Source organism: Camelina sativa, chromosome 9 (genome assembly GCF_030686135.1).
Source record: "Camelina sativa cultivar CO46 ecotype springtype chromosome 9, ASM3068613v1".
Taxonomy (NCBI): domain Eukaryota; kingdom Viridiplantae; phylum Streptophyta; class Magnoliopsida; order Brassicales; family Brassicaceae; genus Camelina; species Camelina sativa.
Window position 1 is genome coordinate 38,367,205 of NC_141888.1, and position 16,677 is coordinate 38,383,881.

General features: G+C 30.3%; 2 protein-coding genes and 2 non-coding genes across 5 annotated transcripts; 3 read left to right on the forward strand and 1 right to left on the reverse strand.

The window, feature by feature from the left end:
- The first annotated feature begins 305 nt into the window (after nucleotides 1-305).
- Nucleotides 306-3,578, forward strand: LOC104713691 (ATP-dependent 6-phosphofructokinase 5, chloroplastic). The gene is made up of 13 exons (XM_010430867.3): nucleotides 306-860; nucleotides 950-1,037; nucleotides 1,131-1,204; nucleotides 1,291-1,402; nucleotides 1,507-1,602; nucleotides 1,680-1,781; nucleotides 1,853-1,927; nucleotides 2,084-2,224; nucleotides 2,339-2,455; nucleotides 2,548-2,652; nucleotides 2,768-2,848; nucleotides 2,996-3,124; nucleotides 3,216-3,578. The coding sequence occupies exons 1-13, from the start codon at nucleotides 538-540 to the stop codon at nucleotides 3,381-3,383; spliced, it is 1,611 nt and encodes a 536-aa protein (XP_010429169.1). The 5' UTR covers nucleotides 306-537; the 3' UTR covers nucleotides 3,384-3,578.
- Nucleotides 3,579-9,826: 6,248 nt separating this feature from the next.
- Nucleotides 9,827-12,317, reverse strand: LOC104715905 (cyclin-D2-1). Of its 2 annotated transcripts, none has more exons than XM_087467779.1 (6): nucleotides 11,669-12,317; nucleotides 11,340-11,426; nucleotides 11,131-11,229; nucleotides 10,851-11,046; nucleotides 10,595-10,725; nucleotides 9,827-10,485 (listed from the first exon to the last, which is right to left on the reverse strand). In XM_087467779.1, exons 1-6 carry the CDS (start codon nucleotides 11,972-11,974, stop codon nucleotides 10,225-10,227), a joined length of 1,080 nt encoding a protein of 359 aa, XP_087323905.1. In that variant the 5' UTR covers nucleotides 11,975-12,317; the 3' UTR covers nucleotides 9,827-10,224. The 2 variants fall into 2 exon arrangements, with proteins under 2 accessions (XP_087323905.1, XP_087323904.1); XM_087467778.1 differs by having other exon boundaries at nucleotides 9,827-10,488; nucleotides 11,669-12,288.
- Nucleotides 12,318-15,245: 2,928 nt separating this feature from the next.
- Nucleotides 15,246-15,338, forward strand: LOC147939269 (small nucleolar RNA snoR128). The gene has a single exon (XR_015567720.1). It is a non-coding gene; the product is annotated as a small nucleolar RNA snoR128 (small nucleolar RNA).
- Nucleotides 15,339-15,403: 65 nt separating this feature from the next.
- LOC147939270 (small nucleolar RNA snoR128) lies at nucleotides 15,404-15,491 on the forward strand. The gene has a single exon (XR_015567721.1). It is a non-coding gene; the product is annotated as a small nucleolar RNA snoR128 (small nucleolar RNA).
- Nucleotides 15,492-16,677: the final 1,186 nt, after the last annotated feature.

Genomic DNA, 16,677 nt, shown 5'->3' on the forward strand with positions numbered 1-16,677 from the left:
GAGGTTTAATTTTTAGCTAACCACAAAGTTGAGAAAAAAGTGATAATGATGTCATAAAAGTCAAATATCCGACTCGTTTTTGACTTTCTTCAAACAATTTTAGAATCAAAATCAAAATTTTGATTTGTTCTTATCGTCGAATCAGATTCAAAAACTCAGTTACAAGGGCATCAGATTAGGGTTTATTCCCAACTAAAATTCGAAATTTAATTGCACAATATATTCGGAAAAATGACTAAATTAAAAAGAGAAGTTATAATGGAAACAAATCAACAAATAAGATTCTGATATTATATTTTTGATTTAAAGGGCATGAAAAAAAATTGCAGACAAAATTTAGTTAAGACTTTGTTTCGTACTTCTTCGTTAACTCAAAGAGTCAAAGAGATCTAAACAACACTGTTGTGTTGTGTTTTTTTTTTTTTTTTTTTTTTTTTTTTTTTTTTTTGTAAAAATCTCCCTCCAAAATAAAAAGAAGTTGACTGAGAAAACTAAGCAGAGAGAAACAAAAGATCTGATCGGAATCTTTCTTCAGCCATGGAGGCTCTTTCTCAGGCGATGACTCCTCCCCCCGGGATCTCCGTTCCTTACAAGACCAATTCTCACGTTCCTTCTCATGGACTCACCTCTCTAATCCTCCGGAAAACTAGATCTCCGGCGAATACCTCGCCTCGAATCTCTCATACCTCGTTGGTTCGAGCTTCGACGGTTCAAAACACCAAAACCTCGATCGATCTCAGCGATCCGGACTGGAAATCAAAGTACGAGAGAGATTTCGAGCAACGATTCAGTATCCCTCACATCACTGATGTCTTGCCAGATGCCGAAGCTATTCGTTCCACGTTTTGTCTCAAGATGAGGTTAGCTTCACGTTTTAGAGATTCTTCGAGGGTTTTTGGAAAATCTCAAATTCGAAAGTTTTGATTTTTATTTTTGTTTTGGTTGTTAGGTCTCCGACGGAAGATTTCGTAGGTGGTTACCCTTCTGATGAAGAGTGGCATGGATACATTAATAACAATGATAGAGTTCTTCTCAAGGTTCTCTTTTTAGTTTCTCTCTGTGTTTTTTGTTTAGTGAAATTAGAGTGAGATTGATTTTTTTTTTTTTTTTGTGATTTGGGAATTTTATAGGTTATTAGTTACTCTTCACCTACTTCTGCTGGAGCAGAGTGTATTGATCCTGACTGTTCTTGGGTTGAGCAATGGTAAACAATTTTAGAGTTTGGATTTGTGGTTCTTTTTTTTTTTCTCTCGTTGTGGTTGTAAATTGTGTGATGGGATCATTCATTAGGATTCACCGAGCTGGGCCGAGGGAGAAGATTTACTTTAAACCGGAAGAAGTGAAAGCTGCTATTATCACTTGTGGTGGGCTTTGTCCTGGTCTCAATGATGTCATTAGACATGTGAGTTTTTGTGTCTTTGAACCTTGGCATTATAGAGACAGTGTCTATGTGTGTCTGTGTGAAGTCACCATACTAAAGTTGTTGTTTGGATATATACATTGCAGATTGTCATCACTCTTGAGATTTATGGTGTTAAGAACATTGTGGGGATCCCTTTTGGTTATCGAGGTTTCTCTGATAAAGATCTAACTGAAATGCCGGTATAGTTTTGATTTGTCTTCTTCAAACAACAAAACACACTTGTTACTCTTTTTTCTCATTTGCTCTTGATTTTTAGTTATCAAGGAAAGTGGTTCAGAATATTCATCTATCTGGAGGAAGCTTGCTTGGAGTTTCACGTGGAGGGCCGAGTGTTAGTGAAATTGTTGACAGCTTGGAGGTATTCTTATTATTTGGTGGCTTTTCAAACTTTCTTAGTACAAAAGATTCTGAATTCTGACTTTTACTTAGGAGAGAGGAATCAACATGCTTTTCGTGCTGGGTGGAAATGGAACTCATGCTGGCGCCAACGCTATACACAATGAGGTTTGTTACCCTAACACTTGATGTTAATTAAGTGTTGTTCTTGTGAAGATAGTTTTGCTTTTTCTCCTCCTTAGTGAGTTAGAGTATAGTGTCTTCATTTTTTACCAAATAGTTTGTCCATTATGATTTACCATTCTCTATTGCTTTTAATTCTAGTGCCGCAAAAGAAAGATGAAAGTAGCTGTAGTTGGTGTTCCAAAAACCATTGACAATGATATTTTACATATGGATAAAACTTTTGGGTTTGATACTGCTGTTGAAGAAGCACAACGAGCAATAAACTCTGCCTACATTGAGGTAACACTTTCATGTACTCGTATTTAAGATATTCACCACTATCATGTCTCTTTGCTTTAAGTACTTAAAGCATTGAGATTCATCGTTTTTTCCAATATGGTCTTTGTATATTAGGCACATAGTGCTTATCATGGCATTGGCGTTGTAAAACTGATGGGTCGTAACAGTGGTTTCATTGCAATGCAAGCCTCTTTAGCAAGTGGACAAGTTGACATCTGTTTGATTCCTGAGGTACTTCTTAACTTTTGTTATTATTGTCAATTTTCAAAAAACATGATTGATGAGCTTGCTCTAAGAGATCCTATGCATTTCCTTTATTCAAGGTTCCCTTCAATCTTCATGGGCCTAATGGTGTACTGAAGCATTTGAAGTACCTTATTGAAACAAAAGGCTCTGCTGTGATATGTGTAGCAGAAGGAGCTGGACAGGTAACTATGATCATACACTCGCACTTAAGGAGTGTTCTTTTTTTATAATCCAATTGAGTTTTCATTCCACAAGTTATATATTTTTCTGCTTACGTTTATTGGCATTTTGTTTTAGAATTTCCTTGAGAAAACTAATGCCAAAGATGCATCTGGAAACACAGTACTCGGTGATTTCGGTGTGTACATTCAACAAGAGGTTAGATATAAAGCAAAGATTGGTTGATATATCTCATTATGAGTTTATGTCTTAGATTCAATTTCAATGATGTGTAGAGTTAAATCTTACTCCCTTGGTAAAAATTTTAAACTCTATCTTTTTCTTCTTTTTTTTGGTTAATAATAGACAAAGAAGTATTTCAAAGAATCAAGTATTCCAATAGATGTGAAGTACATTGATCCAACATACATGATTCGCGCTGTCCGTGCAAATGCCTCAGATGGTATCCTCTGCACCGTTCTTGGACAAAACGCTGTAAGTCACTCTCTTAATATAGAAACTAAAAAAGGTTCCAATATGTTAAGTTCATTGAAGTTGTTAAGCTTGTTGTTTTGTATAAAAACAGGTTCATGGTGCATTTGCTGGATACAGCGGAATCACGGTAGGCATAATCAACACTCACTACGCTTATTTGCCAATCCCTGAGGTAATTGCATATCCGAAATCAGTCGATCCCAACAGTCGAATGTGGCATCGTTGCTTGACTTCAACGGGTCAACCTGATTTCATCTGAATAAAATTCTTATTCAATCACGAAACGAACTGATAAAAAAAAAATAAGCCTCGAAATGTATATATACAGTATTCTTCTTGGTCCCTTGTTATGATGTAACAAATCATATTATTTATTTACTTTTTTTGGTAGGAAAGATGTTGAAACAGTGAAGTTAGTTAAGAGCATTGGTTTAATAATAATTTAATTTTATCATTTACCAAACTTGTAGAGTTACTTTTTGGACCAGCTTTTGTTTTCTTTTTTACTTGTTCTTTGTCTCCTTCAACTTTCTCTCCTGAATCTATTTGTTCACTTCTCTTTCACTTCAGATGAAAACTAAAGAACAAATTGTACTAATGTATTGTGGTCCTTAACTTCTATGATCTTTCAATTTTAACCTGTTTTTAAGTAATTGGTCCCTTTGTTTTTTTGTTCTTTGTTTTTCCTTTTGAATTAGAATCTTCATTGAAAAAAAAAAAAAAAGGATAGAGTTTGAATGCGAATGCTAGCACCCTGATGTAACATAGAGACAATGATGATTTTACATAATTTATGTAAGTTAAAATCTTTTAATTTACTACTCAAGTCAAGATGTTGATATATAAGATTTTAAAGATTGAAATTTCATACAGTTTTCTTGTCCCCAGAAGATATATTGAAATCTCCATTTCTGAATATAATTTTACGCTCAGTTTTCTCTTTTCATAAAAATTCAAAGTCGTTTCACCTGATGTAAATAATTATTTTTGCTGAGTACTAAATTTAACATCCTAACAAAAAAGAATAAGTATTAACTGAGAAGCAAGAAAGTGAGGGCTAAAGAGTAAAAAAAGAGAAAGATGAAAATCTGTGAAGTTAGCAGTAAATTCGAAAGGTTCCCACACTTTTCACTTTTTAGATTTTGACCCTTGTTCTTTTCTTTTACACTTTTTCCTCCCATTTTACTTTTTCTCGTTTGAGCTTTTCTTGTTTGGCATAATTTAAAGTTTTTTTTTTTTTTTTTTTGAACTAAGGCATAATTTAAAGTTAAAGAATAATTTTAAATCATTATACAGTTTAGAGAATCTTAAATCCGCAAGTGTGGTTGATCAAAAAGTTGATGAGATTAGATTACATTACAATTTACATTATAATAAGAATAAAATTATACTAGTAATCTAATTACCGTTACGTGTGTAATTAATGTTTCGCGAGAACCAAAATCCTTCCTGTTTACATTAACTAGAGATCTAATCTAAACTAATGGTAAGTTCCTTTGTAATCCTTAAACTTGAAATAAAATAAATACCGTATGGCTTAGACGTGTAGTTTTATATCTTATCTTGTATTTTTCAAAATAAAGATCAAAGAATTATAAGTTATCAAGGATTCCATTTCCATAATATAAGCTGACGAAAATTCACTATTAGATAAATGATAAGACAAAGTACACAGTACACAGTGTCTTATTGTTTTGAGAATATTAAACAAAAATTGCAAATAAGGAAATAGTTAGTAGTGAGAAAAGGAACAGGCATGCCGCATTCAACAACTTACACATACAGTCGGGCTTATAATATTGGAATAAAGTTTTTATAGATATTACCGAAATGTATAATTATTCCGAACACTAAAGTTAAAGTTGTGTCTGAAAATCACGATGTCAAACTAGATTCGATTCCGTTAACCCAAAAAAACAATTATTGTGCTATAATTTGATTTGAAATTCTATGTTATAATAATATCCATATATATTTGGTACTCATGAGCTCTTTATTAACTTTACTATAATATAATTGAAAATTTTTAGTAGTAGTAATTGCTTGAAATCTTATATCAGTATACCGCTGTTAGTTTTTGGCCACTGGTTAAATAAGTTTAGAAATAATTATTATATATTCAAGAATAAAATATATAAGTTACTTACACTTTAAGTGACTTTTCCAGGATTATATAAAATATTTGTTACAATTTTGAATTTTCTGTTTTATTTCTATTTTTATAATGTATTAACCAATAAGTAAATATTGTGTATTAATGAAACTATGAAAGGTAAAAATAATATTATAAAATTGTTTTTAATATATGTGGAACAGCTTAAAGAAGGGAATATTGATCTACTAATCCCTCGTGGCTAAATTTAGAAACACTATTGGTAGTTGCAAATTTGCAAATCTCAAAATCTCTTATTGTCAAAAGAAAAAAGGGAAAAATGTCATAAAAATCCCCAACTTTCAAATTTGGGATGTTTTAATCACCAACTTTCAAGATGTCATTTTAATCACAAACTTTTTTTTGACTTGGTCATAAAATAGCAATTTTTTGTTGACCAAGCTGTTTTAGGCACGTCGTTTATTCTCTGTTAAAGATCTCAAAAACAGAGTAAAATTATATGTTATCTGCTACCGTTTTGCATAAACGACCATGTTTTTGACACTAAAAACAACATCTTTTACTAAATTGAAAAAACTAAATTTCCAAATCAATTCCAATTTCACAAATCCATAACCTTTGAAAGAAATCCCAAATGCTCTTTACACATCGATGGCACACCACACTCACCGACACAACCAGATGTGTCAAAACTTGAACTTAAACTCATCGGAACAGAGAGATTGCATAAGACATATTGGTATTATAGAAAGAATTTGGGGTTTTTTCTAGGGTTAGGGATTTAATAAACGTCATGCCTAAAACGGCGTAGTCAACAAAACTTTACTATTTTATGTTCAAGTCAACAGAAAGTTTGTGATTAAAATGGCATCCTGAAAATTGGTGATTAAAACATCCCAAATTTAAAAGTTGGGGATTTTTATGACATTTTTCCCAAAGAAAAAAAGGTATTTACTTTTTGTTCAAAAAATAATAACCACTTACGTACTGCTTGATGCTTCTCCTTTTACTTGCATGGGTAAAATATCATTTATCTTCTCGCTCTTAAGAAAAAAAAAACATATTTAGATGTATGGTTTTACATAATACATATACATAGAATCAAGTATATATACATATTAATACATGTTACGAATTGGTAGATGTATGTTAATTTATATCAACTTATTAATAGACAGACCACTATGCAATGCAGTGGAAGAATTCGTACCATCCAATTTATAACCAAAGTTAATGTAAAGATAATGTTTCACATCCATATATATTGAACCACGAAACCACGATATAAACATGCTGTCGCCTATCATAGCCTGGAGAACACAATCCTGTATTGGGAAGAGAATCTTATGCACTATTTTTGGTGGAAATTTAAATCAACCAACTAGTTTGGTTGATCCAATTTGTTCGTCTTTATTTTATTTCTTTTTATAAATAATACTTCTATAAATTATAACTCTCACTGATATTTAGTAATTTACAAACCAACATAGTGATGAAAATTTTATCAAAAATAAATAAAAACCAATTGATGATTATGTTTTTTATGTCTCAACATGTAGACTGTTATGAACGAAATGGGCATTATATCATTTCATTATTGTTATTAATTAGATGTTGTTTGATGACACTTATTTTTTTAATCAACCATTGCAACATAAAAACTGACATACACTAAAGTTTTAGCTCATAAATTATTTTCACTAGAAATTATCGAAACCATGCAAAACCAAGTATCAATTAACAACTTATTGTAATAGTGATTTTAACATTGTATGAGAAATAACTTCATAACAAGAACATAAAATATGAGAAAAAGCCTAAGTATTATGGGATTTTAAAAAAAATACTATTATGGCAATTTTTTTCTTTATCAAAATTCCCACATTTCGTAATAACTATATATTATTATGATTAATTAAGTACTCATTTTAGTTAGATCATAAAATAGAGAGTTCACACAAATGTTGTTTCACAGCTATTATGACAACCCCTCGAGAGTATGAAAACACTCTTTTTTTTTATACTAGTGTATATTCTGAATAATTATGTCATAATAGAACTAAGTGAAGAAATAAAATTTTACACACAAACATGCATATTTCAAAATGATCATATGCTTTGAAATCCCCAAGAAGATGCTCATCTCGTTTTACACCCATCTCGATATAAGATTCAAGTTGTTAATACTATACTATCTAAGTAAATCTGATTCTACTTATTTCGTTTCAAAAGTCTTTAAAAATTAAAACTCATTTTGTTAAAAGTGTTTTTTGCTACACTTAAACTTTGCAAAATCAAAACGACGAAAACTCATCCGTTTGAAAATAAAGCCAATCACACTAATTAAATAAAAAATGTCGGTATGTTAGTTGCTTATTTAAAAGTTATAAAACAATCTACTTGTACACACATATATATGTATGTCCTTTAGTACTTTGGACTGTGTTGTTGTTGTAATGGGTGATGATCACTATCACGTTAAACTATTTTTGATTATTTTAATACTAATACTTAACTGCAAAAGAATACTCCCTCCGTTTTCAAAATATAGGATGTTTTAAGCAAAACACGCAGATTAAGAAATCTTTACTTTTAATAAGTTCAACCAATCAGAAACAATACTGCATAATATAAAATACTAAACTAATCTAAAAGTTGCATTGAAATTTGAAAGCATCTTATATTATGAAACAACAAACTTCTCCAAAACATCTTATATTTTGAAACGAAGGGAGTATATCATAAATATAAAATAATGATCGATATTATATATAGCATAAAATAATTGGAAGAGAAGGCAGTAGATTCCCAAGGTTTCTTATGCACAGAGATTTTATTATTATCTTTCTCAGACACGAGGAGAGAGAGAGAGAGCAGCAGCAGCAGAGATGTTGACCGGTCGCATAGTCAAAACAAATTTTGGTGGGCCCAGTAAAACCTCTTTTCAGGGCCCATTATGGTTTTCTCTTCTCCAATCCCCAAAAACATGCAATTCTCTCTTTCAAAAAACCAAAATTATGTCATTTTCTTGTTTTTAATTGGTAACATTAATCAATTTTCTTCAAACCCTGACATTTTAGTAATTTAAATGAAAACTCAAGAAATTTGTTTATTTTAGCTTAGTCACTTTTACATTAATTAAAATATAGACTAGTTTTCTTAATTAAAAACTTATGAAAATCCGTTTATTATTTTTATAAAAACGCTAATATGTAATTTCAAATCATTGTTAAAATATTGGAACCATAGTCTCCTAACCACAAGATAAATCTTTAACCACTTATCTCTCGTGAGTTTGTTCAGTTTGTCATTTTTTCATTTTTTATTCTCAAATGATATTTGTAATTAAATTTTTAAGTTTTAGTCACTACCATTTAGTTAGTGATATTGAATATATGCATCCTACTATATTAATTGAGAAGTACAAATATGAAACTAACCTTAAATGTATAAAAAATTACATTCAATTGCCATTATAAAAACTTAATTTAAATTAATAAATTATTTAAATAAATATAATTAATTAAAAATGAAAAATTTGGGATATATTAAATAAAATAAATTGTAAAAAAGTAAAAAAAAAATCTATTAAAATCAAAACTAATTCGTATTAAAAAAATTAATATCTAAGATTTTAAAAATCTAATTAAATAAAATCTACAACTACAAATTTTATCCTACTATATTAATTGAGAAGTACAAATATGAAACTAACCTTTAAATGTATAAAAAATACATTCAATTACCATTAAAAAAACTTAATTAAGATTAACTAATTAATTAAATAAATAAAATTAATTATAAATAAAAATTGGGGACACATCAAATAAAATAAATTGTAGAAAAGTAAAAAAAAAGCTATTAGAATCAAATCGAATAAAATATATAGCTACAAATTTTACAGCTACAAAATCTATTAAAAACCAAATCAAATAAAATATACAGCCACAAATTTTATCAAAAAAATTTTCAACACAGGTTAAAATTATTACAGACAAGAATAGGAAGCCACAGAAAAAAACAATGAATGTTGTTTTCAAAGAGACTTTTTAGAACTTTTACTAACTATATTTAGTTGCTCTTTTTTACATGTTAGTAAGGATTGTGTTTAGTTGAGAAAGGTTTAAACAATTTTATTCATACATACAAATGTTTTATTGACAGGTTTTTGATAAATATTTTTTAAAATATAAAAATTATAATATAAACAAACCCAGTTTTTAATAACAAACTATTATAAATAACATAATAATAAAATAAATTATTACAAATTTTTATTAAAATAATGTTCAGCCCGCGGTTCTCGGCGGGTTAGTACCTAGTATATCTGTATTTAAGTTTTCATGAATAACATTGTTTTTAGATTTTTGTTTCTTAATACAACTTTTTTTTAACTCTATTGCAATTTTTTTTATATATAAATTTTTAGATTTTAACATATGTAAAAAATAAAACATTACATACTTTGATTTAATTTGTTTACTGTACTTTATCAGTATACTATTATGAATAAATATTATATTGCGACCAGATAAGATTTTATACTAATGAAAATCTACATTTAGACCTTTGAAGAATACACAAAAACAAAACATAAAATTTGATTCTCATTCTATTTCTTTTTCTTATATATTATATCTCTTACATTATGTAGCAACAACAACAAAAAAAAGTCCCTTGGAGCAAGAACATGAACATAGGGATGTCTCTCATCATCATCAATAATGACTTATTAATTTTGCCGCCTTGAAAAGAGCTCTCTCTCTTACTTTTTTTTCTTATTTTTTTTCTCTCTCTCACAAAAAAAACTCTCATTTTCAATCCAATTTTTCTGATTGAAAATGAGAAATTAAAGAGAAATTTTTATGTAAAAAAAAAAAAAGAAGAAGGAATAAACCAAAAATAAAAGGAACCTCAAATGTCATGACTCTTATGGATTGGAGTTGGAAAAAGCAATGTATATGATGACTCTTTTTTTTATTCTCTCTCATTGTTTTCTCCTCCTCTTGTTGTTGTTGTTGTTGCTATTATTATTGTTGTCTGGACTACTCTGTGAGGAATTTGTACATGACTCAACTGTTCTCTCTTCACTCTTATAGCTCAAACATGTTGCTTCCAACACTCCAATTGGACTATGCGGCACCACTCTTGCCTCTAATCCCGGCTGCTCCTCCTGCGATAAACTCTTTCCCGACACATTCTCTCCCGTGAGACTTTTCATCAGATTCAAACATTTCTTCACTCTCTCCTGCTAACAAGGACAATGATCCATTGATCAAATTCTAATGAAATGTGCGTTCTTGCAACAATCAAGTCATTACAACCAAACCAAAGCTGAATATATTTGATGAGTTTACCTGTTTTACATATATGAATTTAGACATAATAGCCTTTTCGTCATCAATGCATTCTGTTTCTCCTGAAATGGAAACAGACACTGCCGCTGCTGCTGCTATCTCAGAAGGCCTGAAGTCTAAGAATTCAATTTCTGCATTCAATTTTTATAAAACTCATTATTAAACCTTCCCCTTTAAAACAGAGCAATGTAGTTGAAAAAAAAACAAGGAAAGAACATTATCTATAGCTTGCTTCCGGATTCAACAAGTGACTCACCTTTGGTGGTGTTCAAGATGAATCGTGATGATCTATAGATCGAATTCTCTGACACGTGATTGCTGATCTTGTCGACGAAATAATCAATAAAAGAAAATGGAGTTATAGCTTGCAATCTCCAATTCAATGTGTTGAGTACCAAAAGCTCCATCCTTTTTATTGTTTTGGCCTCAAAAACAAACTTGGGATCTCCCACCTGCTCATATCAAGAACATGTCAAGATTTAGTTCCACTGCACCCGCGACTGAGCTATTAAAGGACTAAAAAATGTGTGTTGCACCTGTAAATCAACAATTTGAGGCACATCTGTTTCTTCCATTTTGGCTGCTAATGATAAGCAAGAGACAGCTAGTAACTGAACAGCCCAACCCTTGTCTTTCTACACAATCCAAAAACACACACACACAAACGATCATTAGCGGTTGTCTCCATGAAAAAATTAGAAGAAGAAAAAAAAAACACCAATCCGGAGAAATTGATACAACTTACAGGCAATTCATAGGATGTTAAGAACCGATCCAAGTAGTTCATGGATAGACAAATGCACAGATGTCCAAAATGGTAATGAGCACAAGCCTGTTTCAGACAAGAAGAATTGTCATTAAAAATAAAACTCAATCTATTGAGAAGATCCGACTAATCTCACTAGTGGATTCTAATAAATACATCAGAACTCTCTCTATTACCATTAAATATGTAATGATCTATCAACTGATCAAAGATGACACTTTTAAAAAAAATCAATCAAAAAGAGAGACCAAATCAGATTTGAGTGTTCTTAAAAAAGAAAAACACAGATCAAAGCAAGAATCACAAACCTTTAAAATCCAATCCAAAGCTTGGTTTCTAAAAGACAAATCCAAATCCCCAGAACGCAATCTCTTAACATAATCAGCTCCAGGGCAAAACTCAATCTCTTTCTCCAGCATCTCTCTGATTCTGTCTTGTCTCAACGAAGTCGAAGAAGAACCCATCATCGGAATTGATCCGTTGCCGCCAAAGTTGTCGTCTTTACCGAAAAGTTGATGACTATTCATGAATCTGCCGCCATAGTTGGTTTCATCGTCGTCGTTGTCAATGATCCATGACTCACTGGTCTCACCACAAGCGAGATTCTCGGCCATGGGGTTCGGTTTTGGTTTTTTTTTTTTTGTGTTTATGTTATTAAATAAGTCTCTTTTAATTCGTTTGTTTTTGGTCTCAGAGAAAGTTTTCAGAGCGTTCGGACAATAAAGTGAAAGGAAGCAAAAGTCATCAAAGATGTGAGATTTCTGAGGAGGTTTTGTCTCTGAGGAACTGCGATTTTCATGGCAGGAGAGAGAGGGAGGAAAAAGAGAGGAGAGAGAGAGGTTTATACAGAAGAAGTGGGTGAGTGTGTTTTAGGGTAGAGGGGGGGGGGGAGAGAGACCACTCCAGAGAGTCGAATATGGGATACACAGAATATACACTAAAGAGAAAATATGTATACAAAATAATATTAAAATTAAATTCATAATGTATTAATATCTTCATTTTTTGTCAGAACAAAATGTATTAATATGATGGGTCCAAAAAAATAAGATTCTAATAAACAAAAAATGTAGCTAAAACTATGCAAATATATGCTTGCTGATTACTAAATTTCACTTAAGCAAATCATTTTTGAGATAGATGGACTAGTGTTATCATCTATATTGAATGGTTTGTGATTGTCGCGATATTTTTATTCTGTAAATACGATAAAAATTTGTATACTAATAAAAAAATGCATAATTCAAAATAAAATAATTTATTTGAAATTAGATAGATCAATTCGTCAAATTAAGGAAATCTATTTAATGATTAGAAGTCTAACTTTAATAAGAAGTTTAGTTATAAATTGATCATGAAATGAAGTTGATCATCTCATAAATTTTAACAGGAAACTATTCGACCATTTCTTATTTTTATCATGAAGTTTAGGTCGTTTTCATGAAATTTGCTAATGGTCACACAATTTTCCATAAAGATAGTATGACAATAGGTTTTAATTAATACCACACAAAATATAGAAACCTTAACATTAATTTTATTTTTATGATTTTTTTTTGAACAAAATTTAATATGTATTAGTTTGGATTCAATCATTTAAAGGTCCAAACAAATCTAAAATAATTCTCAATATGTGTTAGTTACATGATAAAATTATTCAGTACATAAGATGTTTGTTATGAATGATATGATAGTCTTAGAAATTTTACAAATGAAAACAATTAGAACATATGAAGATATAGCTAATGTGATGGATGTTATTAATCCTTTTAAGTGAAAGTATCACTCTTGAGGAAGAGAAAGACTAACTAAACAACTTCATTCAAGTTGTTTGAAAAACTTTTTAATTGTTGAAGAAAAACATGTTATATTTTTCTAATAGTGATATGCGTTATATATAGAAAAGTAAATCACGATGGTCATGTGACATAATAAGAAGAAAATGAGACGTTATTCTATATATATATAATTTTTTATTACATAGGCGTTTCAAAATATATCATATTCTTGGTCAACTATCTTCTTTTCAAAATTTATAAGTTAAAATGAAAATATGTAAAAGTTTATTGAATAAAATATTTTTGAAATGTAAAAAAAATGAGATATTATTTTTTAATAATATGCTAACAATTAGAGTTTATAGTCTACATATCTTGTCTAAAACTACATTATCACAATTTTTTTTCTTGATTCTCATAACTAGTTAGAGTTTTAGAGTAAAACTACATGTGTCTGTTTTACAGGGATGCGCATTGACCACTATATCACGATGGATGAAACGATTATTAAACCATCTTTAATTGCTTTACCACTTGACTACAAAATTTGTGACTTTACTTTGGGTAAGAATCACGCTTATTCCACATAACCAGAAGTATTATTTATTTATTATGAGTTTGTATATAAAAACACCAAAAGGTCCAAAACAATAATATTCTGGCACATCTTGGTAACTCTATGGTTTGATAGTTGTAAGCTATTCCACATTGGGCGTAAGCCTTTGGATTTTTGTGATGCAAACATATACCATTTTATTGAGCAATGATGGTTAATTGCCAATACTAATTTCTTAGCTGGCTATCAACTACACTACCCAAAAAGCAGATTTCCCCTGTAGCATCGCAGCCACCGGTCAAAGACTTAGCAACATAATTTTGATTAATTTTATGCAAAGGTTTGGAGCTAACATATATTTTTTCAGGTAATGGTATTATTATGTTATTTCCATTGTAATATGTCAGATTTAGACTCGAGTGATGATAATAACCCCTTCTTTAGAAATTGCTACGCGCTAGTCGGGCAGTCGAAATGGACATAGCGTCTAGCAAAAAAATCGGAGATTAAACGGAAATTAATCGGAGACTAGTTTTACAGTTATTTATTAAATTAATAATAAAATACAAATATATAGTATTATATATATGTATATTTCTGTTTATGCTAAAGGAATATAATAAAATAAAATATAAAACTATAGTATTGTTTTTAAAATTACGTTAAATACATAAACTCAAAAGAAATTTTTATGATTTTCATTAAAAGTTTGTATATTAGTTATTGTAAAACATCATAAACTCTTAATTTAAATGTCTAAATAACAAAATTATATATTTGATTTATATTTGGATTTAAAAATAATCATTATATACAAAATTAAGTGAAAAGTAATCAGATTAGATAGATTATAATCAAATTAGACATGCATAATTGAATAATCGATGATAGGTGAAAATTAGTTATTAATCGAAGTGGAGAGGGTGACTTAGCGATTTTACGGGGCATAATCGGTACTAGATGTAAAATTTTAAAACAGGGTAATAACACAAAATTCATGGTCGTTTATATGAATTGATATTTTATTTATTACCTATGGATTAGCTGTAATATAAAAAAAACCAATACAATTAATTTCACATTATATAACAATGTTATTACAAAAAAATTGGTCCGTAACAAATTATTTTTCAATTAAAATTTTTGTTTATGCCTACCAATCATATTCGAATTGATTAGAATTCAGTCCAATCAAAGCCCATAACTAAATATCTGAGCCATTACAAAGCCCAATAAGTAAGTAGCTCAAAGGCCATTAGCTAAAACCCTAAAAGTCTTCCACTATAAATAACTCATCTTGTAGAAAAACAGAGAAACCCTAATTATCTCACTCGGCTTCTTGCTTTATAGCTTCACAGCCTTCACTCGTGTTTCTTCTATGGTGTGCGGTTTTTGAAACTCTAATCTCCTTAAGTAGTATATGTAAAGCTTTTAGGGTTCTGTCTCGATCTTATAGGGAATATTAGGTTAGTCCTGCTTAGTGTTTTAATCTCGTGTTTCTGTATTTCAAGATTTGAAGCAATTGTGTGAATTTTGTTTACTTAGTTATGGTTGCAATGATGAGATCTTATAGTTTTAATCGAAAGTGTTTACACTTAATGAACGGTCGACAAAAATGTCGAACCTGAGCGGTTAGCTGAGCAACCCTTTATCAAAATTTTAATACTTTGGATTAGAATTTTTCTTGATATCTTTGTTCTGTTTTGTTGTTGCCGTGATGAGCAAAAATATGATTTGAAAGCATTGCGCTTTATGAGTCAGCGACTATAATGTCGACCTGAGCGGTTAACTGAGCAACTACAAAACATCACTTAATTCTTTTTCATTGAGTTAAGTTGATGAGTTATGTTGAGTTTGTTGTGATTGATTTCTAAGTTTTGTGATTGGTTTAGCTGAAATTTGAGTTTATCTGCTTAGCTTTGATACGAACTTGCTTAATAGGATTCATCCATCAGGTTGTATTTTTTCTGTCATTGTGTGGTTGGAAAGGGTGATGAGAACAACCAAATGATGGTCTTTAGACTTGACCTTGATGCGGACTGTATAGCTTTATTGCTTTTGATGATAAGTTATGGTTCCTGATGGTTATTCATTACCCCTAATTGTTTCTATATTGGCTTTGATTTTGTTTGTTGGCAACGGTATGGTGCTTTTTGGTCGGAATTGTTGGTTATGTTATGTTGTGGGACGGGATTCATATGGAAGCTTGTTTTGTCGGTTCATTTTGATTTGAAGATTCACTTCGAAGTCTGAAGCGGTGTTGGTCTTCCTGTTATGTGTTCGGCAACTATATTTTAGTACTGTCGAAATGTTTCTCCTGTTCTTGTCTATATTGTAGTACGTCATATCATTATTTTCTCCTTTTAATGAGAATTTTTTTGTTCAATAATGACTATCGACTTTGATTTCTATGACTATGGCATCATATCATTCCATCAGATTGTATTTTTTTCTGTCATCGTTAGGTCTCTGAATTACAAGGATTGCAATACTAAGTCTTGGCTAAGAATGTATCTGATAACTAGGTTTTTTTGAATCAATCTAATTGTTGAAGAAATATATCCAAATTCTTGAGTTGTGGTGTGTGGTGGCAGAGCAACAGGTGTCCCCTTGGAAGCATGTCGGCATTTTGCTTGAGACAAGTTCTCGCCTGTCTCCACATCAAATTTTGTATGTTTGTGTAGTGACTGGTTGTTCTCTTTCTCTGGGGCAGATACTGGTATTTGTAACATTTGGTAGACTTCTTTATCTTAGTGCTACTTTATCTTGTTTACTCTTTCAAAGTTTGGCAAAACGATATAGTATTAAATAACTATTTACTGCCTTGTTTTATTTAATAAGTTGCTTAACCATATTTTGAAATTGAAACCAAGAGCAAAACTTGAAACAAAATTATTATTTACTCCACACATTTTTTTAGCATTGTTTTGATTGAACAAATTAAAAATGTTGAACAAGATATCATTGCTAACATCTTTGTAAG